This window comes from Mirounga leonina, unplaced genomic scaffold, assembly GCF_011800145.1.
Source record: "Mirounga leonina isolate KUSES-001 unplaced genomic scaffold, KU_Mleo_1.0 Mir_153, whole genome shotgun sequence".
Classification (NCBI taxonomy): Eukaryota; Metazoa; Chordata; class Mammalia; order Carnivora; family Phocidae; genus Mirounga; species Mirounga leonina.
This window is the reverse complement of record NW_023270387.1, coordinates 41,556,210-41,583,849: the sequence shown is the minus strand read 5'-3', so window position 1 is coordinate 41,583,849 and position 27,640 is coordinate 41,556,210. Positions and strand designations below refer to the sequence as shown.

Sequence of the window (27,640 nt, the reverse complement as noted above, 5' to 3'; positions counted from 1 at the left end):
TGCAATCACCTGAAGTTCTTATTAAGTAATTTAAAATTTGAAGGAAAAGTGGAAAAATAACTCATATTTTTTAAATTTGAAGAAATGACAATATGTTTTTATTTTGAAGTAGAGTTTACATATAATAAAATACACAAACCTTAAGAATTCAGTTCAATAAAATTTTTTTTTAAATTTTTAATTGCATATATCTGTGTCACTCAAAATAAGATTCAGAACATTTTCATGACTCCAGAAAGTTCTCCTGTGCTCCTTTTTTTGAACAACCACCTGCTGGTATCTCTCACCATTGATTACTTTGCCTGGTTTTGAACTTCATATACATGGAATCAATGTATACTCTCTCTCTCTTTTTTTTTAAATTATTATGTTATGGTAATCACCATACATTACATCATTAGTTTTTGATGTAGTGTTCCATGATTCATTATTTGCATATAACACCCAGTGCTCCATGCAGAACGTGCCCTCTTTAATACCTATCACCAGGCTAATGCATTCTCCCACCCCCCTCCCGACTACAACCCTCAGTTTGTTTCTCAGAGTCCATCATCTCTCATCGTTCATCTCCCCCTCCGATTTCCCCCCTTTCATTCTTCCTGTCCTGCTATCTTCTTCTTCTTTTTTATTTTTTTTAACATATAATGTATTATTTGTTTCAGAGGTACATATCTGTGATTCAAGTCTTGCACAGTTCACAGCACTCACCATAGCACATACCATCCCCAATGTCTATCACCCAGCCACCCCATCCCTCCCACCCCCCACCACTCCAGCAACCTTCAGTTTGTTTCCTGAGATTAAGAATTCCTCATAGGAGTGAGGTCATATGATACATGTCTTTCTCTGATTGACTTACTTCTCTCAGCATAACACTCCAGTTCTATCCATGTCATTGCAAATGGCAAGATTTCATTCCTTTTGATGGCTGCATAATATTCCATTGTATATATATACCACTAGTTCTTTATCCATTCATCTGTCAATGGACATCTTGGCCCTTTCCACAGTTTAGCTATTGTAGACATTGCTGCTATAAACATCGGGGTGCACATACCCCTTCGGATCCCTACATTGTATCTTTGGGGTAAATACCCAGTAGTACAATTGCTGGATCATATGTAGCTCTATTTTCAACTTTTGGAAGAACCTCCATACTGTTTTCCAGAGTGGCTGCACCAGCTTCCATTCCCACCAACAGTGTAGGAGGGTTCCCTTCCTCCGCATCCCTGCCAACATCTGTCGTTTCCTGACTTGTTAATTTTAGCCATTCTGACTGTTGTGAGGTGATATCTCAGTGAGGTTTTTATTTGGATTTCCCTGATGCCGAGCGATGTTGCGCACTTTTTCATGTGTCTGTTGGCCATTTGGATGTCTTCTTTGGAAAAATGTCTGTTCGTGTCTTCTGTCCATTTCTTGATTGGATTCTTTGTTCTTTGGGTGTTGGGTTTGATAAGTTCTTTATGGATTTTGGATACTAGCCCTTTATCTGATATGTCATTTGCAAATATCTTCTCCCATTCTGTCGCTTGTCTTTTGGTTTTGTTGACTGTTTCTTTTGCTGTGCAAAAGCTTTTTATCTTAATGAGGTCCCAGTAGTTCATTTTTGCCCTTGCTTCCCTTGCCTTTGGCAATGTTTCTGGGAAGAAGTTGCTGCGGCTGAGGTCAAAGAGGTTGCTGCCTGTGTTCTCCTTTAGGATTTTGATGGATTTCTGTCTCACACTGAGGTCTTTCAACCATTTTGAGTCTATTTTTGTGTGTGGTGTAAGGAAATGGTCCAGTTTCATTCTTCTGCATGTGGCTGTCCCAATTTTCACAAAACCATTTGTTGAAGAGACTGTCTTTTTTGCACTGGACCTTCTTTCCTGCTTTGTCGAAGATGAGTTGACCATAGAGTTGAGGGTCCATTTCTGGGCTCTCTATTCTATTCCATTGATCTATGTGTCTGCTTTTGTGCCAGTACCATACTGTCTTGATGATGACAGCTTTGTAATAGAGCTTGAAGTCCGGAATTGTGATGCTGCCAGCTTTGCTTTTCTTTTTCCACATTCCTCTGGCTCTTTGGGGACTTTTCTGGTTTCGTACAAATCTTAGGATTATTTGTTGCATTTCTTAGAAAAAAGTGGGTGGTATTTTGATGGGGATTGCATTGAATGTGTAGATTGCTCTAGGTAGCATTGACATCTTCACAATATTTGTTCTTCCAATCCATGAGCATGGAACGTTTTTCCATTTCTTTGTGTCTTCCTCAATTTCTTTCATGAGTATTTTATAGTTTTCTGAGTACAGATTCTTGGCCTCTTTGGTTAGATTTATTCCTAGGTATCTTATGGTTTGGGTGCAACTGTAAATGGGATCGACTCCTTAATTTCTCTTTCTTCTGTCTTGTTGTTGTTGTATAGGAATGCCACTGATTTCTGTGCATAGATTTTATATCCTGCCACTTTACTGAATTCCTGTATGAGTTCTAGCAGTGTTGGGGTGGAGTCTTTTGGGTTTCCCACATAAAGAATCATATCATTTGAAACGAGTAAGAGTTTGACTTCTTCTTTGCTGATTCGGATGCCTTTTATTTCTTTTTGTTGTCTGATTGCTGTGGCTAGGACTTCTAATACTATGTTGAATAGCTGTGGTGATAGTAGACATCCCTGCCGTGTTCCTGACCTTAGGTGGAAAGCTCTCAGTTTTTCCCCATTGAGAATGATATTTGCTGTGGGTTTTCATAGATGGGTTTTATGATATTGAGCCCTCTCCCTATACTCGGAAGAGTTTTGAACAAGAAGGATGCTGTACTTTGTCAAATGCTTTTTCTTCATCTATTGAGAGGATCATATGGTTCTTGTTCTTTCTTTTATTGATGTATAGTATCACATTGTTTGATTTGCAGATGTTGAACCAACCTTGCAGCTCAGGGATAAATCCCACTTGGTCATGGTGAATAATCCTTTTAATTTACTGTTGGATACTATTGGCTAGTATTTTGGGATAATTTTTGCATCCATGTTTATCAAGGATATTGGTCTGTAATTCTCCTTTTTGATGAGGTCTTTGTCTGGTTTGGGGATCAAGGTGTAATGGAGGCCTCATAAAACGAGTTTGGAAATTTTCCTTCCATTTCTATTTTTTGGACCAGTTTCAGAAGAATAGGTATGAATTCTTCTTTAAATGTTTGATAGAATTCCCCTGGGAAGACATCTGGCCCTGGGCTCTTGTTTGTTGGGAGATTATTGATGACTGCTTCAATTTTCTTAGTGGTTATAGGTCTGTTCAGGTTTTCTATTTCTTCCTGGTTCATTTTGGTAGTTGATACATCTCTAGGAATGCATCCATTTCTTCCAGGTTATCTAATTTGCTGGCACAGAGTTGCTCATAATATGTTCTTATAATTGTTTGTATTTCTTTGGTGTTGGTTGTGATCTCTCCTCTTTCGTTCATGATTTTGTTGATTTGGGTCCTTTCTTTTTTCTTTTTGATAAGTCTGGCCAGGGGTTTATCAATCTTGTTAATTCTTTCAAAGAACCAGCTCCTAGTTTCGTTGATCTGTTCTACTGTTCTTTTGGTTTCTATTTCATTGATTTCTGCTCTGCTCTTTATTACTTCTCTTCTCCTGCTGGGTTTAGGCTTTATTTGCTGTTCTTTCTCCAGCTCCTTTAGGTGTAGGGTTAGGTTGTGTACTTGAGACCTTTCTTGTTTCTTGAGAAAGGCTTGTATTGCTATATACTTTCCTCTTAGGATTGCCTTTGCATTATCCTAAAGATTTCATTTTCATTTGTTGCCATGAATTTTTTAAATTCTTCTTCAATTTCCTGGTTGACCCATTCATTCTTTAGTAGGATGCTCTTTAGCCTCCATGTATTTGAGTTCTTTCCGACTTTCCTCTTGTGATTGAGTTCTAGTTTCAAAGCATTGTGGTCTGAAAATAGGCAGGGAATGATCCCAATCTTTTGGTACCAGTTGAGACCTGATTTGTGACCTAGGATGTGATCAATTCTGGAGAATGTTCCATGGGCATTAGAGAAGAATGTGTATTCTGTTGCTTTTGGATGGAATGTTCTGAATATATCTGTAAAGTCCTTTTGGTCCAGTGTGTCATTTAAAGTCTTTATTTCCTTGTTGATCTTTTGCTTAGATGATCTGTCCATTTCAGTGAGGGGGGTGTTAAAATCCCCCACTGTTATTATATTGTTGTCGATGTGTTTCTTTGCTTTCGTTATTAATTGACTTATATAACTGGCTGTTCCCATGTTAGGGGCATAGGTATTTACAATTCTTAGATCTTCCTGTTGGATAAACCCTTTAAGTAGTGTATAGTGTCCTTCCTCATCTCTTATTACAGTCTGGTTTACAATCTAATTTGCCTGATATAAGGATTGCCACCCCAGCTTTCTTTTGGTGTCCATTAGCATGGTAAATGGGTTTCCACCCCTTCACTTTCAGTCTGGGGGTGTCTTTGGCTCTTAAATGAGTCTCTTGCAGACAGCATATCGATGGGTCTTGTTTTTTTATCCAATCTGATACCCTGTGTCTTTTGATTGGGGCATTTAGCCCATTTACATTCAGGGTAACTAATCAAAGATATGAATTTAGTGCCATTGTATTGCCTGTAAGGTGACTGTTACTGTATATTGTCTGTATTCCTTTCTGGTCTATGTTGCTTTTAGGCTCTCTCTTTGCTTAGAGGACCCCTTTCAAGATTTCTTGTAGGGCTAGTTTCGTGTTTGCAAATTCCTTTAGTTTTTGTTTGTCCTGGAAGCTTTTTATCGGTACTTCTATTTTCATTGACAGCCTAGCTGGATATAGTATTCTTGGCTGCATATTTTTCTTATTTAGTGCTCTGAGGATATCGTGCCAGTCCTTTCTGGCCTGCCAGGTCTCTGTTGATAGGTCTGTTGCCAATCCAGTGTTTCTACCATTTTAGGTTACAGATCTCTTCTCCCGAGCTGCTCTCAGGATTTTCTCTTTGTCTCTGAGACTGGTAATTTTTACTATTAGATATCAGGGTGTTGACCTATTTTTATTGATTTTGAGAGGGGTTCTCTGTGCTTCCTGAATTTGGTGCCTGTTTCCTTCTCCAAATTAGGGAAGTTCTCTGCTATAATTTGCTCCAATATACCTTCTGCCCCTCTCCCTCTTTCTTCTTCCTCTGGGATCCCAATTATTCTAATGTTGTTTCGTCTTATGGTATCACTTATCTCTGGAATTCTGCTCTTGTGATCCAGTAGTTGTTTATCTCTCTTTTTCTCAGCTTCTTTATTTTCCATCATTTGGTCTTCTATATTACTGATTCTCTCTTCTGCCTCATTTATCCTAGCAGTTAGAGCCTCCGTTTTTGATTGCACCTCATTAATAGCCTTTTTGATTTCGACTTGGTTAGATTTTAGTTCTTTTATTTCTCCAGAAAGCATTTCTCTAATAACTTCCATGCTTTTTTCAAGCCCAGCTAGTATCTTTAAAGTCATCTTTCTGAACTCTAGTTCCGACAGCATACTAATGTCCATGTTGGTTGGGTCCCTGGCAGTTGGTACTGCCTCTTGTTCTTTTTGTTGAGGTGGTATTTTCCATCTTGTCATTTTGTCCAGAGGTGAATAGATGAATGAGAGAACAAAATGCTAACAGGGTAACAACGTCCCCAGAAAATATACACTAAACAAATCAGAAGACACCTGAAACCGGGGGAAAAGAAAGGGAAAGAAAGAAAAAAGAGAAAAAGAAAAAGAAAAATATAAAGACAAACAAAAGCAGAACAAAACAAAACAAAAAAAACAGAATATGATCAAATATGATCAGGCTGGTGCATAGATCAGTGCCACACACTAGATTTGGGGTGTATTTTGGTCTGTTAGAAGAAAGTGCCTCCCAAAATTTTAAAGAAAGAAAAACTTATATATGTACAAAAATAAGGGTTAATATGATGAAGGCATGGAATATGACTATAAAGATGAAAGTTATAAAAGATTTTATAAAAGGAATTGATAAGATAAGAAGTTGGTTGAAAAAAGAAAAGAGGTTTAAAAAAAAAGTGAGAGAATGTGATCAGGCAGGAGACTAGAACAAAGCCATACACTAGAGATTTAGGGTATATTTTGATCTGTTAGAAGAAACTGTATCTCAAAATTTTAAAGAGAGAACAACTTATATATATATATATACACCAAAAATAAGGGCAACTAATATGAAGGGATAGAATATGACTCTAAAAATGAAAAATAAAAAATGTTTTTTAAAAAAGGGATTGATACAATTTTGGTTGAAAATGGGAAAAAGAAAAATTCAAAAAAAAAAAGAAAAAAGAAAAGAGTTAAAAAAAATTAACTTTTAAAGAGTAAAGAACCATGGGGAAAAAGCCATGAATTCTATGTGCAGTATTCCCCTAGCGCTGGAGTTCTGCCGTTCTCATTGATCCGTAAATGTGGTCTTGGCCCGCTGTTCTTGCTGATCTTCTGGGGGAGGGGCCTGTTGCCGTGGTTTCCAAATGTCTTTGCCAGAGGCGGAATTGCCCCGCCATTGGTCCGGGCTAAGTAATCTGCTTCGGTTTGCTCTCGGGAGCTTTTGTTCCCTGCAAGCTTTCCGTACACCTTTGGAGGACGAGGGTGAAAATGGCGGCCTCCCAGTCTCCGATCCGGAGGAGTGAGAACTGGGGGCCCCGCTGTGTGCCCCGAGAGAAAAGCAGTCAGTCACTCCTGTTTCCCCGGTCTCTGGCTGCACTCTGTGCTCACCCGGCCTGTGACTGAGTGTTTCTATCTCTGGCATCCGACCCCAGGTGAAGTCTCCAAACCCCGTAGATCCCTGTGGTGCACTCCTGTGCCAGTCCTCCCCGGGGAGGAAGGGGAGTCTCCCTGGATCTGCTGCCTGTTGGGTCCTTGCTGGAGGAGCAGTGGCCCTGCTGCACCGAGGATCACAGTTTATGGCAACCCCAAGCTGAGAGCCCACTCCTTGGCTCCGTCTCTGCAGCCGGCTTCCCCGCTCCGATACCTGGGAGCTCTGCCGCACTCAGGCACCCCCACCCAGTCTTTCCTCGACCCTGAGGGTCCTGAGACCACACTGTCCCGTGAGGGTTCCATCCCCTGCTTAGCCACTGGAGTGACGTCTCTCAGCGGAGCTGACTTCTAAAAGTTCCGATTTTGCGCTCTGCTGATCTTCCACTTGCAAGAAGTGGCCGATGGAGGCCCCTTCCCCCGCCGTCTATCCTCCCGAAGATTGCCTCGGATTCCCTTCTCCATACATCCTACCTTCCAGAAAGTGGTCGCTTTTCTGTTTAGAGAGTTGTTGCTATTCTTTTCCTTGATCTCCTGTTGAGTTCGTAGGTGTTCAGAATGGTTTGATCCCTATCCAGCTGAATTCCTGGGACCAGATGAAATCCAGGTCTCTTACTCCTCCACCATCTTGCCAATATTTTCTAATTTTCCTTCCTCTCTCTCTTTTTATTTTTTTTATTTTTTTATTTTTTTAAAGATTTTATTTATTTATTTGACAGAGAGAGACACAGCGAGAGAGGGAATACAAGTGAGGGAGAGGGAGAAGCAGGCTTCCCGCTGAGCAGGGAGCCCGATGTGGGGCTCGATCCCAGGACGCTGAGATCATGACCTGCGCCAAAGGCAGACGCTTAACGACTGAGCCACCCAGGCGCCCCCCTCTCTCTCTTTTTAAAGATATTATTTATTTGAGAAAGAGAGAGAGCACAAGGTGGGGGAAGGGTAGAGGGGAAAGGGAGAAGCGGACTCCCCACTGAGCAGGGTACCCTAAGCGGGGCTCGATCCCAGGACCCTGAGAACATGACCTGAGCCAAAGGCAGATGCTTAAAGACTGAGCCACCCAGACACCCCCAGTGTCTATTCTTTTGTACCTTGCTGCTTTTGTTCAGTATAATGATTTAAGATTTATCCGTGTTATTGTGTGTACTAATTGTTTGTTCCTTTTAATTGCTGAGTAGAATTCTACTGTGTGATTATACTACAGATTGTTTTTATTTTTTTTTAATGGATCACTTCATGAATTTACATGTCATCCTTGCACAGCAGACATACTAATCTTCTCTGTATTGTTCCAAGTTTAGTATATGTGCTGCACCCGATTGTTTATTCCTGCTCCTTTTGACAGACATCTGTACCATGTCCCGTGTTTGGCTGCCCGAATGCATCTGCTATGAACAATTTTGTACAATTTTGTCTTTTTGTGTACATGTATTTTCTTCTTCATTGGGGAAATACCTAGGAGAGTAATTGCCATGTCCTCATGCACAATTCTGTATAACCTTACTTTTCAAAAGAGTTATCCAAAGTGTTTTTACACTCTTGCAAGGTAGGTAGGAGAGTTTCAGTTGCTCCACATACTGACATTCAAAATTGTCTTTTTATTATGACAGTTCTAGTAGATGCTAGTAGTGTTTAAGGTGATTTACAGACAAACTTTTGAAAGGGACTGAATTTCTACTAACGTGTGTTCCACTTTTTTCAGAATACGCTTATAGACGTGAAATCACAGAGGCTGTTGGTCTTCCAAACATTCCTGTTCATCCAATTGGATACTATGATGCACAGAAGCTCCTGGAGTAAGTTTGTTAGCAACAAACAGATGGCTGTTTGGATATTTCTCTTTATTGGCAGTCTTCAACTACCGGCAATATTCAACATCTGAATATTTCTTCAACATTAAGGAATGCTGAAATTCTCTTAGATGGTAGAACCTATAATTTTGTCACCATTTTAAAGAAGAGTGGTTCTATTCTGGAATTTACGTTATGTAGTGGTATCCAGTGTGTGACGGTTATGAAAATGAGACTTTCAGTTCTCCACCTGTAGGGACATGATTGATCAGTGGCGCTAGCTACTGCGCTTTGAAATCTCTCACCCTGTTTGTATCAAGGCCTTGCTTCCCACAGGCATTCCCAGTCAGTGACTGGTTGCAGCAGGGACAACTAAAACAGGCTCATCACTGGGAGGCGCAGGGCTCCTCTCATCGGAAACTTTGGCTCAGGATTCCACGGCAGGCTTGCCCAACTAGACGCCACCACCCACCACCATTTCCTTCCTTCTCTTTCTCCTGCACCCCACGTGAGACCTACATTGCAGTCTGTTGGCTTTTTCAGCCTTGCCGTGCCCCCCCCCCCCCCGCCGCCTTGCTATTTCTCTCACAGGCTTTTCCCCTAAGAAATATCTTACTCATCTCATCCTCGTATTATCCATGACTTGGGTGACCTGGAATAACACAGTGTAAGAGCAATTCCATTTTATTTTCCTCTCTATTCCTCTTCCCCCTCTGCTTTCCTGACATTGCAACCCTTTCCCCTTTCCTGCCCTGCTTTCTCCCGTCTGCATGTCCCTTCTTGTCCAGTGTCCTTTAGGAGGGAGAGAACATGACTTCTCTATAAGTAGAATTGTGAGAGAAGCATCTGGCCAGATAGTACCTTTTCTCAAATAAGAAGGCATTCTTAATCAATTTATTCCAGTCTCTATAAGAAGACTTTTTATGACCTAATGCAGGGCCTTCCTTTGGGGAGGCTGACATTTGGAGCAGTGGAGGGATTCGGAGAAGTGGATTTAGGAATAGCACCTTGGTCTCTTTTCCTTTTGGGCTCTTAGCTTTGCCACATGGGTTAGAATTCAGTATTCAGGCACAACTTTTGAGGGCACCATGGTTATGTGTTTATCTAAACATATTTGTAAAGTCTAAATATTTGTGATATTTAAAAGTTGAAAGTGATTGTAACATAACTTATAATAGTGGAAAACTGTAAATAACACATATCTTTAATAATTGGTAAGTAGTCAGATACATCACTAGCTATGATGTGCATGGATCCATTAAAATATATGTTGTGCAAGAATATTTAATGATATGGAAACACACTTATGCTATACTACTAAGTGGAAATGGCAGATTTATCTAGATATCTAGATATATATAGATATATCTATATATAGATATGCAGAAACATATAGAGAGAATGATCTCATTTATGTAAAAGTTTTTTTTAAAATAAGCCTGTATTATCTTTGTAATTAGAAAAAGAGTGCATGAAAAGAAAGAAGGAAAGATCATATAGAATTGATTTGAGGTGTACTTAACTATGTCTACCATTTGACTGCTCCTTAGATTAAGTAGGTCAATGTCAGCTATATCCTAAATGTGGACTTAGAATTACTTGATTGGAAAAAATCACAAATGTAGTTTGTCTCTAATGTACTAGCTTCTTTAAGCCATCTTGTAAATGCAGTCACCATTTATAACATAACTTCCATGGAAAAGTGCATTTTGCTTTGAAAACACCATAATTAAAAATGAACTTTGGAAGCACAATCTACTTGGAAATAGGAGATGATCTTTATATATTAAAAGCAGGAAGACAGCTCCTATTTCTTTTCTTTTTTTTTTTTAAAGACTTTATTTTTAAGCAATTCCTACAGCCAATGTGGGGCTCAAACTCACAACCCTGAGATCAAGAGTCGCATGCTCCACCAACTGAGCCAGTTGGGCCCCTCTCCTATTTCATCTTCTGTACTTTCCAAGTTATAATGAAACATTCTACATGATTGGAATTTAGTCTTATAATTTTTTTCAAAGAACATATAATTTGTTTATGAATTTTACTGTGTAAATTTACTCCCTCTGCACACTTAGGTTAGAAGTATGCTCATTGTCCCTGATAGTCAATTCTCAGATGCCCACAAACGATTAGCCATTTTTTTTTTAAAGATTTTATTTATTTATTTGAGAGAGAGAGAATGAGAGACAGAGAGCATGAGAGGGGGGAGGGTCAGAGGGAGAAGCAGACCCCCTGCTGAGCAGGGAGCCCGGTGCGGGACTCGATCCCGGGACTCCAGGATCATGACCTGAGCCGAAGGCAGTCGTTTAACCAACTGAGCCACCCAGGCGCCCACGGTTAGCCATTTAACATTATGTATTAATTGGAAAAGATGTTTTATAAGTTGGATACATCATAAAATGAGAATTTCTTAATAAATGTGTGAGAAGACAAGGAGAGATATAAAATCATATAATGGCCCAAGAGTGCTGAGAATTTCAATAAAAGTTGATGAGATGTGAGTTAAAGTAAAGCAAAACCACATTTACTTGGGTGGGAGGGATTCCCATCTATACTGAAGGGAATGTGATTATATGGCTTTCATTTGCCTCCCCGAGTAACTACTAGTATTATGATAGCAACACCAACAATAATGAAGTAATAATAATAGCATCTATCATGCTATTATTTGTCAATTTTGTTGATCTTGTCTCAAAGAATCAACTTTTGGTGTCATGGGTTTTCTCTATTTCTTTCCTCTATTCTCTAATTATTTTTGTTACAATCTTTATTTTTTCCTTTCTCATGCTTGATACAAGCTTAGTTTGCTCTTTATTGTCCAGTTTTTTAAGGTGGAAGTCTAGTTTATTGATTTGATGTCTTTCTACTTCTTAAATATAGGTGTTTATGGCCATACATTTCTCTCCAAGCACTGCTTTAGCTAAATCCCGTAAGTTTTGATATGTTGTGTCTTCATTTCCATTCATCACCAAGTATTTTCTAATTACTCTTGTGATTTTTTTCTTTCAGCCATTGGGTATTTAGGAGGCAGCTGTTTGATTTCCATATATTTTCATATTTCCCAAATTCCCATCTGTTATTGATTGCTAAATTATTTCTTTTGTAGTTGGATTAATAAACAGATTATATAATTAAAGGGTTGCATGATATCAGTCATTTAAATTTATTTAGACTCATTTCACAGCCTAATATATAGTCTATCCTGGTAATATATTCCATATGGACTTGAAAAGAATGTGTGTTCAGCTGTCATCAGATAGAGTGTTCCAGATGTGCCACCGGATATTTCTGGCTTGCCAGCTTTTTCAGCTCTAAGTCTGGGGTAGATATACCAAAAAGGAAACTGAAGGAACTCACCACTGGGTCTTTTCTTGTACTCTGAGGTCCCAAGCTAGTGTGTTTTCTTCTCTCCACCCTTCAGAGCCTAATGTTTGTTTTCTATACACTTATGGTCCAGAGGATTTAGTTGTACTTAGCAGGAAGAATAGGGTAAAGCACATCTCCATTTTTCCAGAAGCAAAGTTTTACTCCTTTTCAAGCTTCTGTCATCTTATAGCATCTTATAGTCATCTTATAGTACAGCCAAAACAATCACCATGCCTTACACTTCCTCTATACTTCTCTGCATCTGTACCTCTTTATACCATACTTTGTACATGGAACGCTCTCCACGTCACCTTCCCATGCTGAGATCTTAACTCATCCTTTAAAATTCAGACAAGTAAAACCTCTAGAAAGTTGTTCATGATCCCATAAGCTAAATCAAGCTTTCTTTTGTCTATATTCTTTACAACTTTCTCTATCATTTGTCTTGTTTTGTTTTATATTATAGTTGGCTTTATATGTATCTTCTTCTGATTAACTTCTTTTTTTTTTTTTTTTTATTTATTTGACGGAGACAGAGAGAGACGCAGCGAGAGAGGGAATACAAGCAGGGGGAGTGGGAGAGGGAGAAGCAGGGGTCCCGCTGAGCAGGGAGCCAGATGCGTAGGAAGGGGGAAATGGCATATCCCTGACTCATAGAGACCGTTACGAGCAGGCACTCAAGAAAGCAAGCTCACTGACATTTTAACTGTTAGCTACAAAATGTTCCTTCAGCTGATAATACTTTTTGCATTCAACAGGAAAATGGGTGGGGCAGCGCCGCCAGATAGCAACTGGAAAGGAAATCTCCACGTGCCCTACAATGTTGGACCTGGCTTTATTGGCAACTTTTCTACAAGGTTAAGAGACTGTTTCTATTGTAACTCTCTTTTGGGGAAGGAAATCTTTTTTTCAAAAAAATAATTACAGAGGATGATTAAAAAAATAAAATATATCTAGTACTGGCAGGAAACAAAACCACAGGTTGTAGACGGGAGTACACTTACCTTATTGGTATTGGACAACGGAACAATGGAATTCTTGCATATGTACATTTAGAAATCTTTAAAATGATGTAAGAGTTAAAAAAAACTGTGCGTGGCAAAGCGTTAACCAGTGTTTTCAGAATGTGTCCTTTATTTTTGCTTTAGAAAAGTCAAGATGCACATCCATTCTAACAACAAAGTGACAAGAATCTACAATGTGATTGGAACTCTCAGAGGAGCAGTAGAACCAGGTAAATTAATCATTTGCTCAGCAAATATCGATTGAACAATTCTTCTGGGCCAGGTACTCCTCTGAGCTCTGGGAACGTAGGGTGAACAGAGCACAGCAATTCTTTGCCCTAATGGAACTTACACAAACACAGAATACATAAATATGAGGTAATTTTGTATTGTGATACGTGTTGTGAAGAAAAGGAAATGTGGGGCTAGGCTGGTTAGATGCCCAAGGTTAGTTAATGTTAAGCTGTGCATGCTTCAATTAAATGATCAAGGGAGCAAGGGCAGGAAGAGGTCATTTTGAGGTATTTTCTCAGGGTTTTCTGGATTAGTTTACCACATATTTTGCTTGGGGAAATATCTTCATGATAGCTACAAGCATCTATATAAAAGATAACATTCTTAGAAAATTCAGGTAACCTTGTGGTACTTAGGTGGCTCAGTCGGTTAAGTATCCAACTCTTGATTTCAGCTCAGGTCCTGATGTCAGGGTCGTGAGATTGAGCCCCGTGTCGGGCTCCACGGCCAGCATAAGATTCTCTGCACAACCCGGCTCATGTGCGCTCACTCTCTAAAAAAAGGAAAGAAAATTAAGGTAACCTTGAATTAATGAATCCTTTACATGGTTTTATTTTCCATTGAAGTTAATAAGATATATAGACGCATGATTTCCACAGAATTTCAGATGACCTACAGATTAATACTTTTTATAAATAGTCTTACTTCATTATGTTTGAATTCCTTAGGAATTATGGTTATATATTTGTTACCAACAGTCATTATACATATTTTTTTAGAAGCAGCCAAAGCTTTCTTTCAGTGATAAAGAATACTGGTATGCTTTCAGTGAGTACTAAATAATATATAAGGGGCAATTCATTGAATCTTCCTGAGTACCTATTTTGTGCTGGCTCTGTATTAGGCATGAGGGATGAAGGGATAAAATGAGAACAAGGAACCATACATTCAAGTGTGGTAACTGTTGGTCAGATATGATAGGATTGCTCTGAGGGCTGGATCGTGGGAGCAGTTCCCTCCCATTTGGAAGCTAGGAAGGAGTCATAGAGGAGGAAAATCACTGAGCTGTACCTTGAAAATTGACCAGAAGGATTAGGAAGTGGAGAACCTACTATGTGGCCACTGCGTTCTCTTACTCTGAAAATACTGGAAGCAAAGTGACAAGTAGGTAAGAGAGGAGTAAGAGAATTATAAAGAGAGGTGGATGGAATCATTTCTATCCTTCTATACTTATCATTACCTCTATACTTGTGATTACTATCATACGTTGAAGTATACCTTTGCTTATCACATTCATATTTTCTTCATACATCAAAATCAGAACAAAATAGGTATATTTACACAAGTCTTCAGGAACCTTGGTATCTTTCTTGGAGTCGCGAATGCTCTCTGTTTGGATGCTCTTGAGTCATTTGCAATTTGCTCCGTTGTTGACCTGGAATGACAAGTAATTCTGCAATGATGCTTTCTAGACAGATATGTCATTCTTGGAGGTCACCGTGACTCATGGGTGTTTGGTGGCATTGACCCTCAGAGCGGAGCAGCTGTTGTTCATGAAATTGTGAGGAGTTTTGGAACACTGAAAAAAGAAGGTAATATAAACAGAAAGTAAAAAGATCAACCTCTCTGAATCTCAGTGTAGTCCTCTGTAAAGTGTGTAAAATTACCACGTTTTCACATGATTGTGTGAAGGGTCGCCTGAGAGGATGTGTGCAAAGTATACCACCTTAGTAGTATCGAGTACTTAGTAATACCTACTGGCATAGAACAGCTTTCAATAACTAGTGGCTATATTAGTCATGTGGGTTAGTTAATTATATTGTTTATTTACTTTTGCTTATTTATAGAATAATGTTTACATTATTGATATTCATAAAATTATAATCTAAAATAAAGGAATTCTGCTGTTAGAGGTTGCTCTTGACAACAAAGAAGGTAGAAATGGGTTTCTTCACAGGAGAGGACAAACCAAAATAGGTCATAGGCCAAAGTGTCCTGATCAGAGAACTGTGAGCAAAAGTTCCTTGGGCCCTTCTGGCCTCACACGTCAGGTCAAGTGTCCCAAGTAAGGAGATGGAAGCTTTCTCAGAAAAGTACTGGTCTCGCTGCCTAATAGGATGTCTCAAAAGTTTGATGTTTGCATTCCCACACCCCCAGCCTTGGTTTGTTCTCCTGAGATTTAGGTTTCTCCTCCTAGCACAATTGCTTCAATCATTTTAGAATCGTCTTATGAAAACAAAGATAAGATTGAGTTCAAATGGCTGCTTTTTAAAATAAATTACGCCTTGAGAGCAGAAAACCGCGCTGTGTACTGACCCTGCAAATGAGGGTTTGGGGCTGGAAATGTGATCCAGGTTTTGTTTTTTTTTTTTTTTTTTTTTTTTTTTTTTAGCAACAATAAAAACAATGGCAAAAAATATATTAAGTTTGCATGGTGCTCGAGTTTCCTCAGAGAACCAGTGTTTTCGAGTGCTCTCTATTTTGAACTCTTAGCAACCAGGGAGAAGTCTAGTTATTTCTGTTCTCGTTTCACCAATAAGCTAATCAAGGTTTATAGAATCCAGTTGTATAGCTAGTGTGTGGTGTACCTAGTATGTGGCAGGTCAGAGAACCAGGGTTTCAACTCAAATTTCTGGCTACCCATCCACAAAGCCATGTTTCTCTTTAAAACAAAATGGTAAAGGGCTCTTTTCTTTTTTTCTACACAGCTCTCTTGCATTTTAAGAACACAGAATCATGGGGCGCCTGGGTGGCTCAGTCGTTAGGCGTCTGCCTTCGGCTCAGGTCATGATCCTGGAGTCCTGGGATCGAGCCCCATATCGGGCTCTCTGCTCGGCGGGAAGCCTGCTTCTCCCTCTCCCACTCCCCCTGCTGTGTTCCCTCTCTAGCTGTGTCTCTGTCAAATAAATAAATAAAATCTTTAAAAAAAAAAAAAAAAGAACACAGAATCATGAAGGCTTGAATCTACATAGCTCATGAATTAGCTAGTGTTTAAGAGTAGTCCAAAAAAATGCCATGATTTTGCAGTAAGACTCCCTATGATGAATACAAAACATCACAGTGACAATGATAGCATGCCAAGAGAATGCAGTGATGAGGAATAACAACTTATAGGAAATTTGAATAATATCATGAACAAACTTGACAAAAGTAAAACACTGGACTCAGCTGTAGGGATACATATTCTTGTTAAGCACAAGTGAACTGTTTACTAAAATAATGACAAGTTTTGGGAGCACATATGAAGTGCTGTATTTGTAAACATGACTCCATTCAGTCTTCCCCCAAATCAAGTAGTATCTTCATCTCTACCTTGCTCCTCCTGGGGTACAGATGAAGAAAGGGAAACTGAGGAAGCTTGCATAACTTCCCCTCAGTCCTACTGCTAGTAAGTGAAAGAACTGGTAATTGAAATAAGATCTTTCTTGAACTCCAAGGTCAGTGTTTCTAAGTCCCAGCCGTATCACCTCCTTGTTGAGTGGTGCTGAGTTACTGTAGCGGCCACAGACTTCGGTATTGCTAACAGAGCTTCTGTTGACGAATGCTGGCAGAGAAGGGAGTGAAATCACACAACCAGCTGACACTGAACAATTGTTTGTGCAATGCCAGAACGTGGAAGGGTTGTAAGGAGTTTTCTCTCAGTTTTATCTGCTCTCAGAACACAGACCACATCTAGCACTTTCTTCTTTCTCTCCGGGCAGCTGCAGAACCAGATGGCTGCCTGTGTGTATCCAATCATTATACACCAATTCAAATATTATGACCTCACAGAATTTTTGCTGTGTCTACATTTTCCCCCTTTTCAGTGCAAATGTGCTCTTTTGTATTGACAAATCAGCTTTAAAAATCTCACGAAAGGAAATCATATAAGTAAAAATTCTCACCAGAGTTCACCTTTCCTAAACAACCAATGAAGTTTTAGTGTTGTTTTTCTGTGGAGTTGTACAATATCTTGGATATATTATGTATTGTCCCAGCATTAATGTGTTTACACATATATTTTAGGATGGAGACCTAGAAGAACAATTTTGTTTGCAAGCTGGGATGCGGAAGAATTTGGTCTTCTTGGTTCTACTGAGTGGGCAGAGGTTAGTTGATAATTTGCTACAATATAAATTTTCATTACAGCGAAGCAGTTAGGACTTAATTCTCAAGGATGTAAAAATAACAAGTGATTTCAGTGAGGACGTATTCAGACTTATTTCCAAAATCTGAAACAACGCATCCATGTTTAAAAATAACCGTCTCTTTGTATTAAAGACCTGTTTGGCTTGAACTTTGAAGCCACTTAATGTCACTTGTCAAAATGATCAATCTTCATTTTCTGGGAGTGTGACAGTAAATAAGTAAATTCACTAGAAACCAAACATCAAAATAAGATACCATTTTTTCTATTGTCCTTTCCAGATTAGCTCCTAAAGCTAACCACATTTAAATCCCTCCTTGAGCCTGAACATTAAGGTACACTTTTCACATTCATGTTCCTTATATGACTGACTCTAAATTAAATCATGGTAAAAATGAGGCAGGAAGTCTCACTGCAGAATATTTGATAGGCCCCTTTGGAAGTAATTTTACTTTACACAGAAGATGTTGTACACAAACCAAATAGTAACCACAGATCAGAAACCAGTAATGGATATGCAAAAAATAAAGAGACAGGAATCCAAATATATGACTAGAGAAAGCCAACTAACCGTGAGAGAAGAGAGCCAAAGAAGAAAGGAACAGAGAGGAACTATAAAAACAACCATAATACAAGTGACAAAATGTCAATAAGTTCATCCCTATCAAGAATTACTTTGAGTGTAAATGGACTAAACATTCCAATCAAAAGACAAAAAGCAGAATGGGTAGAAAAGCAAGACCCATCTAAATGTTGCCTACAAGTCATTTTAGACTCTATAGAGACAAATGCCAACTGAAAATGAAGGGATGGAGAAACATTTGTGCAAATGGATGTGAAAAGAAATCTGGGGTAGCAATACTTATATTGGACAAAATAGACTTTAAAACAAAGACTATAACAAGAGACAAAGAAGGACACTGTATAATCATAAAAGAAACAATCCAACAAGGAGATAAAACAATTGTAAGTATTTAGGCACCCAACATGGGAGCACCCAAATACATAAAGCAGTTAACAACAAACATAAAGGAACTAATTGATAGTAATACAGTAATAGTAGGAGACTTTGACACCCCATTTACATCAAAAGATAGATTATCCAAGCAGAAAATCAATAAGGAAATAGTTGCTTTGAATGACACTTTGGACCAGAAGGATCTAACAGATACATTCAGAATGTTCCATCCTAAAACAGTAGAATACACATTCTTTTCAAGTTTACATGGAACGTTCTCCAGAATATATCATATATTAGGTCACAAAATAAGCCTCAACAAATTCACAAAGATTGAAGTCATACCATGCATCTTTTTCTGACCAGAACACTATGAAACTATAAGTCAACCACAAAAAAAATCTGGAAAGAGCACAAATACATGGAGGTTAAATAACATGCTACTAAACAATGAATGGGTCAACCAAGAAATGAAAGAGGAAATCAAAAAATACATGGAAGCAAATGAAAATGAAAACACAATTGTCCAAAATCTTTGGGTTGCAGCAAAAGCTGTTCTAAGAGGGAAGTTTATAGCAATACAGGTCTACCTTAAGAAGCAAGAAAAATCTCAGATAAAAAACCTAACCTTACATCTAAAAAAACTATAAAAAGAAGAACAAACAAAACCCCAAATCAGTAGAAGGAAGGGAACTATAAAGATTAGAGCAGAAATAAACGAAATAGAAACTAAAAAAACAAAACAAAACAAAACAAACAATACAGCAGCTCAATGAAACCAGGAGCTGCTTCTTTGAAAAGATCAATAAAATTGATAAACCTTTAGCTAAACTCATCAAAAAAAAGAGAGGACTCAAACAAAATCAGGAATGAAAGAGGAGAAATACCAACCAACACCACAGATATACAAAGGATTATAAAAGAATATTATGAAAAATATTATGAAAAATTATATGTGCCAACAAACTGGACAACCAAGAAGAAATGGATACATTCTTAGAAACATAATTTGGGGCACCTGGGTGGCTCGGTCATTAAGCATCTGCCTTCAGCTCAGCTCATGATCCCAGGGTCCTGGGATTGAGCCCCACATCAGGCTCCCTACTCGGCGGGAGGCCTGCTTCTCCCTCTCCCACTCCCCCTGCATGTGTTCCCTCTCTCACTGCCTCTCTCTCTCTGTCAAATAAATAAATAAAATCTTAAAAAAAAGAAACATATAATTTATATAATTTATCAAAACTGAATCAGGAAGAAATAGAAAACTTGAATAGACCAATTACTAGCAATGAAATTGAATCAGTAATCAAAAAATTCCCAACAAACAAAAGTCCAGGACCAGATAGCTTCACAGATGAATTCTACCAAAAATTTTAAAAAGAGTTAATACCTATTCTTTTCAAACTAATCCATAAAATAGAAGAGGAAAGAAAGCTTTCAAATTCATTCTATGAGACCAAGATTACCCTGATACCAAGACCAGATAAGGACACTACACAAAATGAACTACAAGCCAATATCTCTGATGAACATAGATGCAAAAATCCTCAACAAAATATTAGCTAACTGAATCCAATGATACATTTAAAAAACATTCACCACAATTAAGTGGGATTTAATCCTGGGTGGTTCAATATTTGCAAATCAACCAATGTGATACATTAGCAAGAGAAAGGATAAAAACCATATAATCATTTCAGTAGTTGCAGAAAAAGCTTTTGACAAAGTACTACATCCATTTATGATGAAAACCCTCAACAAAGTAGGTTTAGAGGGAACATACCTCAACATAATAAAGACCATATATGAAAACCCACAGCTGACATCATGTTCAATAATGCCTTCCCTGAGGCAAGGGAGACAAAAACAAACTATTGAGATTATATCAAAATAAAAACCTTCTGAACAGCAAAGGAAACAATGAACAATACTGAAAGACAGCCTACCAAATAGGAGAAGATATTTGCAAATGACTTACCTAATAAAGGGTTAGTATCCAAAATAAATAAAGAACTGAGCAACTCAAAAAAAAAAACAAAAAAAAAAAAACTGAGCAACTCAACACACAAAAACCAATCTGATTAAAAAATGAGCAGAAAACATGAACAGACATTTCCCCAAGAAGGTATATGGATGACCAATGGGCACATGAAAAAATGCTCAACATCACTCTTCATCAGGGAAATGGGAATCAGAACCACAATGAGATATCACCTCAGACCTGCCAGAATGTCTAAAATCAAAAACAAAAGTGTTGGCAAGAATGTGGAGAAAAAGGAACTCTCATGCACTGTTGGTGGGAATGCAAACTGGTCCACACTGTGGAAACCAGTATGGAGGTTCCTTAAAAAATTAAAAATAGAGTTACTATATAATCCAATAATTCCACCACTCAAATAATACGAAAAACACTAATGCAAAAAGATATATGCACCCCTATGTTTATAGCAGCATTATTTACAATACCCAAATTATGGAAGCAGCCCAAGTGTCCATCAATAGATGAATGGATAAAGAAGACGTGAGATATATATATCTCATTTTATACACACACACACACACACACATACATACACACACATATATACACACAAACATGTATATATATAATGGATTATTATTCAGCCATAAAAAGGAACAGAATCTTGCTATTTGCAATAACATGGATGGATCTAGAGAGTATAATGCTAAGCGAAATAAGTCAGAGAAAGATGAATACCATATGTGGAATTTAGGAAACAACCAAAGGTGGGGGGAGAGAAACCTCTTGGTTTGTCTGTTTCAGATTCACCACCTAAAGTTGCATATTGTTTCTACTTCCTTTCTTACTGTCGGGATGCTTAGGAAATTACATGTTTTGGAGATTCAAAATCCACTTGATAGCTCAACAACAACAACAACAACAACAACAACAACAACAAAACCCCAAAAACCCTGCTACACGTTTTGTCAGCATTTTACTATTGTGCAATGATCAGTCTTGACCAGTAGGTGGTGTCATCCTACAGAAGAACTTCATGCTTCTGAGTATAGTATGGAAACCACATATTTTTAACCCATAAATTTGAAATTTGAAATGATTGAATCAGGCGAGATTCTCCTCTTAAATAAAGAGATGTTCATGGCGGGGGGGGGGGGCGCCTGCGTGGGCCAGTTGGGTTAAGCGTCCCATTCTTGAGCTCAGATCAAGTCTTGATCTCAGGGTCATAAGTTCAAGCCTAGTTGGGCTCCACGCTGGTCTTGAAGCTTACTTTAAAAAAAGAGAGAGAGAGAGAGATTGAGAGGGAGATGTTCATGGGAAGATTTCCACTGAGGGGTTTCTATCTTATGTCATTCAGGTTTGATAAGAGAATTTCTTGAAGGGTAAACCATGGCATGGTTAAAGGAATCAACTCCTTTTCTATTTACCATATTAAGAATATGGGTAGGTTCATCTTAAATTTTAGTCTTAAAAATGTTTTGCTTGTTATCTCTTAGAATAATCTTTATCGGAATTATTTCAAACAAACTGTTTTCAGAATCTTATATATCAATTTTGTGGTCAGCTTGTTTCAAATATCTCCACACAGCACATGTAGATGTACATTGTTTTAGGGGGAGGTTATGATATATGTTTATGGTTTTCTTTCTTTTTTATTATAGGAGAATTCCAGACTCCTTCAAGAGCGTGGTGTGGCCTATGTTAATGCTGATTCTTCTATAGAAGGTGAATAACGTTGGTCTCATAGGAAAAGATGCGATCTAGTACACGAACTAGTAGCAGCTACTTAGTTTATAAATGATGCTCCAGTAAAGAAGGCAAATCCGGTCCATGTGGTTAGGGACTCTGCTGCTGGTGGGTCCGGCTGTGCGCTTGCCTCACAGCAGCTGTAAGCCCAAGAGTGCTAATTTGGGAAAGCAGCCCTCTCTGATTTGCTTCATCTGGCAGATTTTCTTGTCTGTGCTAGGGATCGTAAATACCTGTTAAGTGGATAAATAAATAATAGAACTAAAGATTTCTATGGTTTTAGAATGGGGTAGCAAAAAGTATAATTTAAATATAATCCTAGTTTTATCATATCATGCATATAGATTTTGGAAAAAAATACTGATGTCCAAGTATTTTTTCTTAATTTTTTTTCCAATTCAATGAATCGTTATTGAGCACTTCTCTCCATAATGTACTTTCCAGTATTTCAAAGGAATAAGAGGTTAGTAAAGAACAGTCTTGCACTCAGGAGTTTGTGGCTCAGTACAAATGATAAATTAGTCTAGGATACTAATATATGCAGGTACTATGAAAAGGCCAAATGGGCACCTGGGTGGCTCAGTTGGTTAAACGCCTGCCTTCAGCCCAGTGTCTGACCTCAGCTTAGGTCTCTCTCTCTCTCTCAAATAAATAAATAAAATCCTAAAAAAAAATCATATTACTATTTAAAAAAAAGGCTATAATCAGACTGGTCTAGGAGTTCAGAGGAGAGAATAGTAGCAAGTTCAGGAAAAGCCTGAGAAATGACACTTAAGACTGGCCTTAAAGAACGTATTTGCGGGTGCCTGGGTGGCTCAGTTGGTTAAGCAACTGCCTTCGGCTCAGGTCATGATCCTGGAGTCCCTGGATGGAGTCCCGCAAGGGGCTCCCTGCTCGGCAGGGAGTCTGCTTCTCCCTCTGACCCTCCCCCCTCTCATGCTCTCTGTCTCTCATTCCCTCTCTCTCAAATAAATAAATACAATCTTTAAAAAAAAAAAAGAACGTATTTGCTTTTGATAAGCAGAGATTTGAACAAAAGGACATCGTCAGGTCTATTTCCAAGATCAAGCAGTCCATTGCCACTATCCTCCACACCCACTCATCTTTCTGTTCTTGACCATATGCTCCTTCCCGGACAGTGCACCTGCTGTTCTCAGTACCAGATGTCTGTGCAACACACTCTACCTGTTTAATTCTTATCCTTACAGCCTCCTCTGAACTGTTACTTTTTCAGGCAAGCCCATCTTTAGCACTCATCACTGCCATGGCTAAACAACTATTTGCTTTACAAACTATTTCTGTTACTAGGCTGTCTTCTTCAGCCTGGAACAGACAGGATCTTGATAACTCATGGCTTCCCAATGTCTTGTTAAAGAAACACGTGTTGCACAGGTACAGCAAATGAATGAGTCAATGAACGCAGGGTGGGCTTTTAGAATCTTCCCTGTAGTGTAGGAGTAAACTTTCCGTATCAGCAGTAATTGAGACATTGCATTTTGCTGGAGACATGCTGCCATGTACATATCTTCTTGGTCCACCTTTCTGAGTTACATCGTCCTAGGAGGTAGCTCACGCAGTGCATTTCAGCCATCCTGCCCTCCTCTTACGTTCGTGGTGAAGGGCCTGGCCTTCCTCGTGGCACTGCCACTTCCTCGTTGTGTGACCTCAGGTTGTGACTTACTTATCATGTCTCAGTTTTCTCACCTCTAGAGTTACCGGGCTGCCTGGGTGGCTCAGTCAGTTAAGCATCTGCCTTCGGCTCAGGTCATGATCCCAGGATCCTGGGTTCGAGTTCTGCATCGGGCTCCCTGCTCAGCGGGAAGTCTGCTTCTCCCTCTCCCTCTGCCTGCCACTCACCTGCTTGTGCTCTCCCTCTCTCGCTCACTCTCTCAAACAAATAAAGAAATAAAGTCTTTCAAAAAAAGGAAAAAAGGGCGCCTGGGTGGCTCAGATGGTTAAGCGTCTGCCTTCGGCTCAGGTCATGATCCCAGGGTCCTGGGATCGAGTCCCGCATCGGGCTCCCTGCTCGGCAGGGAGCCTGCTTCTCCCTCTGCCCCTCTCTCTCTCTCTGTCTCTCATGAATAAATAAATAAAAATCTTTAAAAAAAAAAAAAAAAAAGGAAAAACACTTAAAAAAATTTAAAAATAGAGTTACCAAGAGTACGTATCTCCAAGGCTCTTATCAGGGCAAAAGTGGCTAATATTTGCAAAACTCCCAGACCTGTGCCTCTCACAGAGTAAAAGTTGAAAAATATTAGCTTGGAACTATTACCCTTACTTAGAAACACATAATCAGATGAAACACCTTTGCTACAGAGAATAAGAACTTAAACGTGTATTTTTCAAAAGTAGAATAATGTCTTTGTTGCTAGGTTTGTTTGTAAGATTTGATTTTTAATGGTTTTAATCATTGGAATTTGCTGATGATGTCACTCCCTGCCTTAAAATGCTGCATTGTCTCCCCATAATTCTCAGGATCAAGAGCACGTGACACCATGTTACTCGATGACTAGGATGCCACTTATCTTACTTTGTTTTATATTTAAAATTTTGTTAAATATTCATCTTTAAGATAAAACAATAAGTGATACATTGGCTTTCTCATGGTAAAATGCAAAATTTATAAATAAAGCAAAAACCTTTACTAATATTACTCTCAAACTCAGCCCTCTCTCCGAAGGTGCTACTGTCCTCAATTTGAGATGTTTCCATCACACTAACATTCATCTATAGATGGTTAGCTCACACAAACCATCAGTGGTGTTGAAGGTGGTGTCTTAAGTGCTTTACATGTAAATATTTATTTAATCCAATAATCCTGTAAGGTAGGTACTTTTATTATTTTCCTTGTATAGAAGAGGAAACGTCCAATTCAGAGAGATTAAGTAACTTTACCAAGGTCACACAGCTAGTAAAAGATTGAGCTGAGACTCAAATCTAGCTGATCAACTTTATCCTTCTAACCACTACATTGTGTTGCCCCTCACTACCTTATACAGGTTTTCATTACATATTACATATTACATGCTACATGGTTCTGCATCTTCTTTTCCACTCAACAGCATATTATGGAAAACTTTCCATGTCATTATATATAGATCTATCACTTGAAAACAAAAACTTCTACAGTGTTTTCAACAGAGCAATTTAAGTCTCAATTCTTCAGCTGATGGTCAGATTGCTTCAATTTGTTGCAGTAAATATCTTGTTTATTTGCCTTTTTCTACATAAGTGGAGAGTGGAGAGCTACAGTATCATGGCTTGGTCATGGTACACGTGCATTATGTGGTAATTCATGCTGCCAGACTACCTCTCTGACTCTCTGGTTTGCACTCCTACTAGCTCTTTATCGCTTTTAAAAATGTCAGTGGCTAAAATTTGTGCATATTTATTCTTCAGTTGAATTTTAGAACCAGCCTTTTAAGTTCCATGAACAGTTCTGCTGGGGTGTCTACTTATTTTTAAAGCCTCAACTTTTGCTGTCCCCAGACATGGATCTGAAGCTTTGTGATAAGAGTTGCTGGCCATTCTTTGAGTACATCGTGTACTTTTATATTTCTGGGCATTTGTACAGGCTAATCCTTGATGAAGTTGTCTTAACTTTCCCTTCCCCAGGCCCCCATCATGCTTTAGCCTTCCCTCCCTGTACTCCCACAACTTCTTGAGGTTACCCCTCCTGTCTGGTTCTCATGACTCTCAAACTCATCAGACAGATTTCCTGAGGAATGGGAACGCCATCTCTGTTCTCTATTCAGAACTAGCTGGAGAGCATCTGCCTTATAAATGCATTTTTAAAAAGATTTTATTTCTTTTATTTGAGAGAGAGAGTGTGTGTGCGCATGCACACATACAAGCGGGGGGAGGTGGAGCAGAAGGAGAGAGAGAGAGAGAGAGAGAGAGAATCTCAAGCAGACTCCAAGCTGAGCATGGAGCCCGATGCAGGGCTCGATCCCAGGAAACTGAGACCATGACCTGAGCCAAAATCAAGAGTTGGATGCTTAACTGACTGAGCCACCTAGGTGCCCCCATAAATGCATTTTTACAACAAATGTTTATTGGGTAAATGCTAAAGGCCAGGACAGTGCTAACCCCTGGCAACAAATAAAAGAGAACACCTGTTCCCGTGGAACTTCTAGTCTGCTGGGAGGATGGAAAATAAAAAGGCAAATATTTAACATGTTTGAAAGATAACTAATGAGAAAAATAAGCAAGGTCAAAAGAGAAAGAGCGGCTAGGATAATAGGAAGAGAGGGTGCTCCTCTAGGTAGGAAGTTCAGGGGAAAACTCTCAGAAAACATGACATTAGACTAGAGGGGGAGTTTTAAGTCATGCAGATATAATGCATAACACTGTTCCAGGCTGAGGGAACTGTATATGCAAAGCCCCTGAGCAGGAGTCTGCTTGGGCAGAGTGGGAGGTGAAGATTTGGAGCGGTGATGGGGGTTGTTTCATGCCTGGAACTGAGGACCATGGTGAGCAGTGATGCCTTTATTGAATAGTAAGCTGGACAGTTTTTACTGGACTTAGGTTTATTTTTATTATTTAATTTTATTATGTTATGTTAGTCACCATACATTACATCATTAGTTTTTTTTTTAAGTTTTTTTTTATTATTATGTTATGTTAAGGATCCTTCTGGGTAAAGACCTAGGATTCATCTTTGAATGAAAGAATGAAGTAAATGAAATAAAAACCCACTCTCTCTTTATCTTTAAGGAAACTATACTCTGAGAGTCGATTGCACCCCACTAATGTACAGCTTGGTATACAACCTAACAAAGGAGGTAAAAATAATTATGTATAATTTTAGAAAGTTTGAGTTCTACAAATGATGTTTTCTTGAGGAACCATTATTATGTTAAGCAGCTGCATTGTTTTATAACTTGTCTTTCTCTCATATAGCAAATATTACGTCTAATAAACTCCAGAGAACATTACATCTAATAAACTGTTTACATATGCTACCCCATTTCTCCCAACTACTGAAGCAGCCCTGGGGTAGCATTGTGTCCACCATCCCCATTTGAAATCGAGAAAACTGAGATCAAAAAGCATTAGCCCCCAGAGTCATACAACTCGTGCAATAGCTGAACCGGGACTTGGTCCTGTGATTTCACTCCTTAATTTTAAAACTAATTTATACTCCTTCAAGTAATGATATCAATTAGCCCAGGACGCAGGAAGAGCTGAAGTTTCTAAGAGATTGAGAAGGAGTATGTTGTAAAAACAGCAAGCGCTGACTCCAGGGTCCAATCGTTTGGGGGCAGAGGCTAGGGGAGACCATGTACCCCCCCTTCCTGACTTTTGGCCTTGAGCTGCACTCCACTGAGCCCCACTGAACTGGCTGACAGCTGAAGTTCTCTTAATTCCGACAGCAGCACAGGATCCCGAACCTGCCAGAGAGATTGTGCCTGAGTTCCTCCAGGACTGACAGGCAGCTCTTCACTTTCCTTGTCCTGATCCTCAGTCTCCTGGGCCTAGCGTTTGTCATCATGAAGAACGTATTGCTTGGCAGATTTTGTTGTTACTGCTACTTATCTGATTTGAACTGGAAAGGAAAAAAAAGACTTACCTATTTAATAGAATTACCAATTGAAGTATAATTACCAAGGAAAACACAATCATTCCCCTTCAGATAGGGGTTTTCAGTAAGACTTAAATGTCACTAACCTTTGGTTTCAAAAGC

At 38.9% G+C, this 27,640-nt stretch overlaps 1 protein-coding gene and 1 pseudogene across 1 annotated transcript in view; one reads left to right on the top strand and one right to left on the bottom strand.

Moving 5' to 3' along the window:
- FOLH1B (folate hydrolase 1B) overlaps positions 1-27,640 on the top strand; it is a 68,615-nt gene that overhangs the window by 26,428 nt on the left and 14,547 nt on the right. The window contains exons 7-13 of the mRNA XM_035009406.1: positions 8,455-8,548; positions 12,667-12,765; positions 13,057-13,142; positions 14,619-14,738; positions 17,152-17,234; positions 21,870-21,933; positions 26,671-26,738. Of these exons, the coding sequence (XP_034865297.1) occupies positions 8,455-8,548; positions 12,667-12,765; positions 13,057-13,142; positions 14,619-14,738; positions 17,152-17,234; positions 21,870-21,933; positions 26,671-26,738 (614 nt within the window). The remainder of the gene's footprint in view (positions 1-8,454; positions 8,549-12,666; positions 12,766-13,056; positions 13,143-14,618; positions 14,739-17,151; positions 17,235-21,869; positions 21,934-26,670; positions 26,739-27,640) is intronic.
- On the bottom strand, positions 7,971-8,067 carry LOC118013571 (annotated as a pseudogene).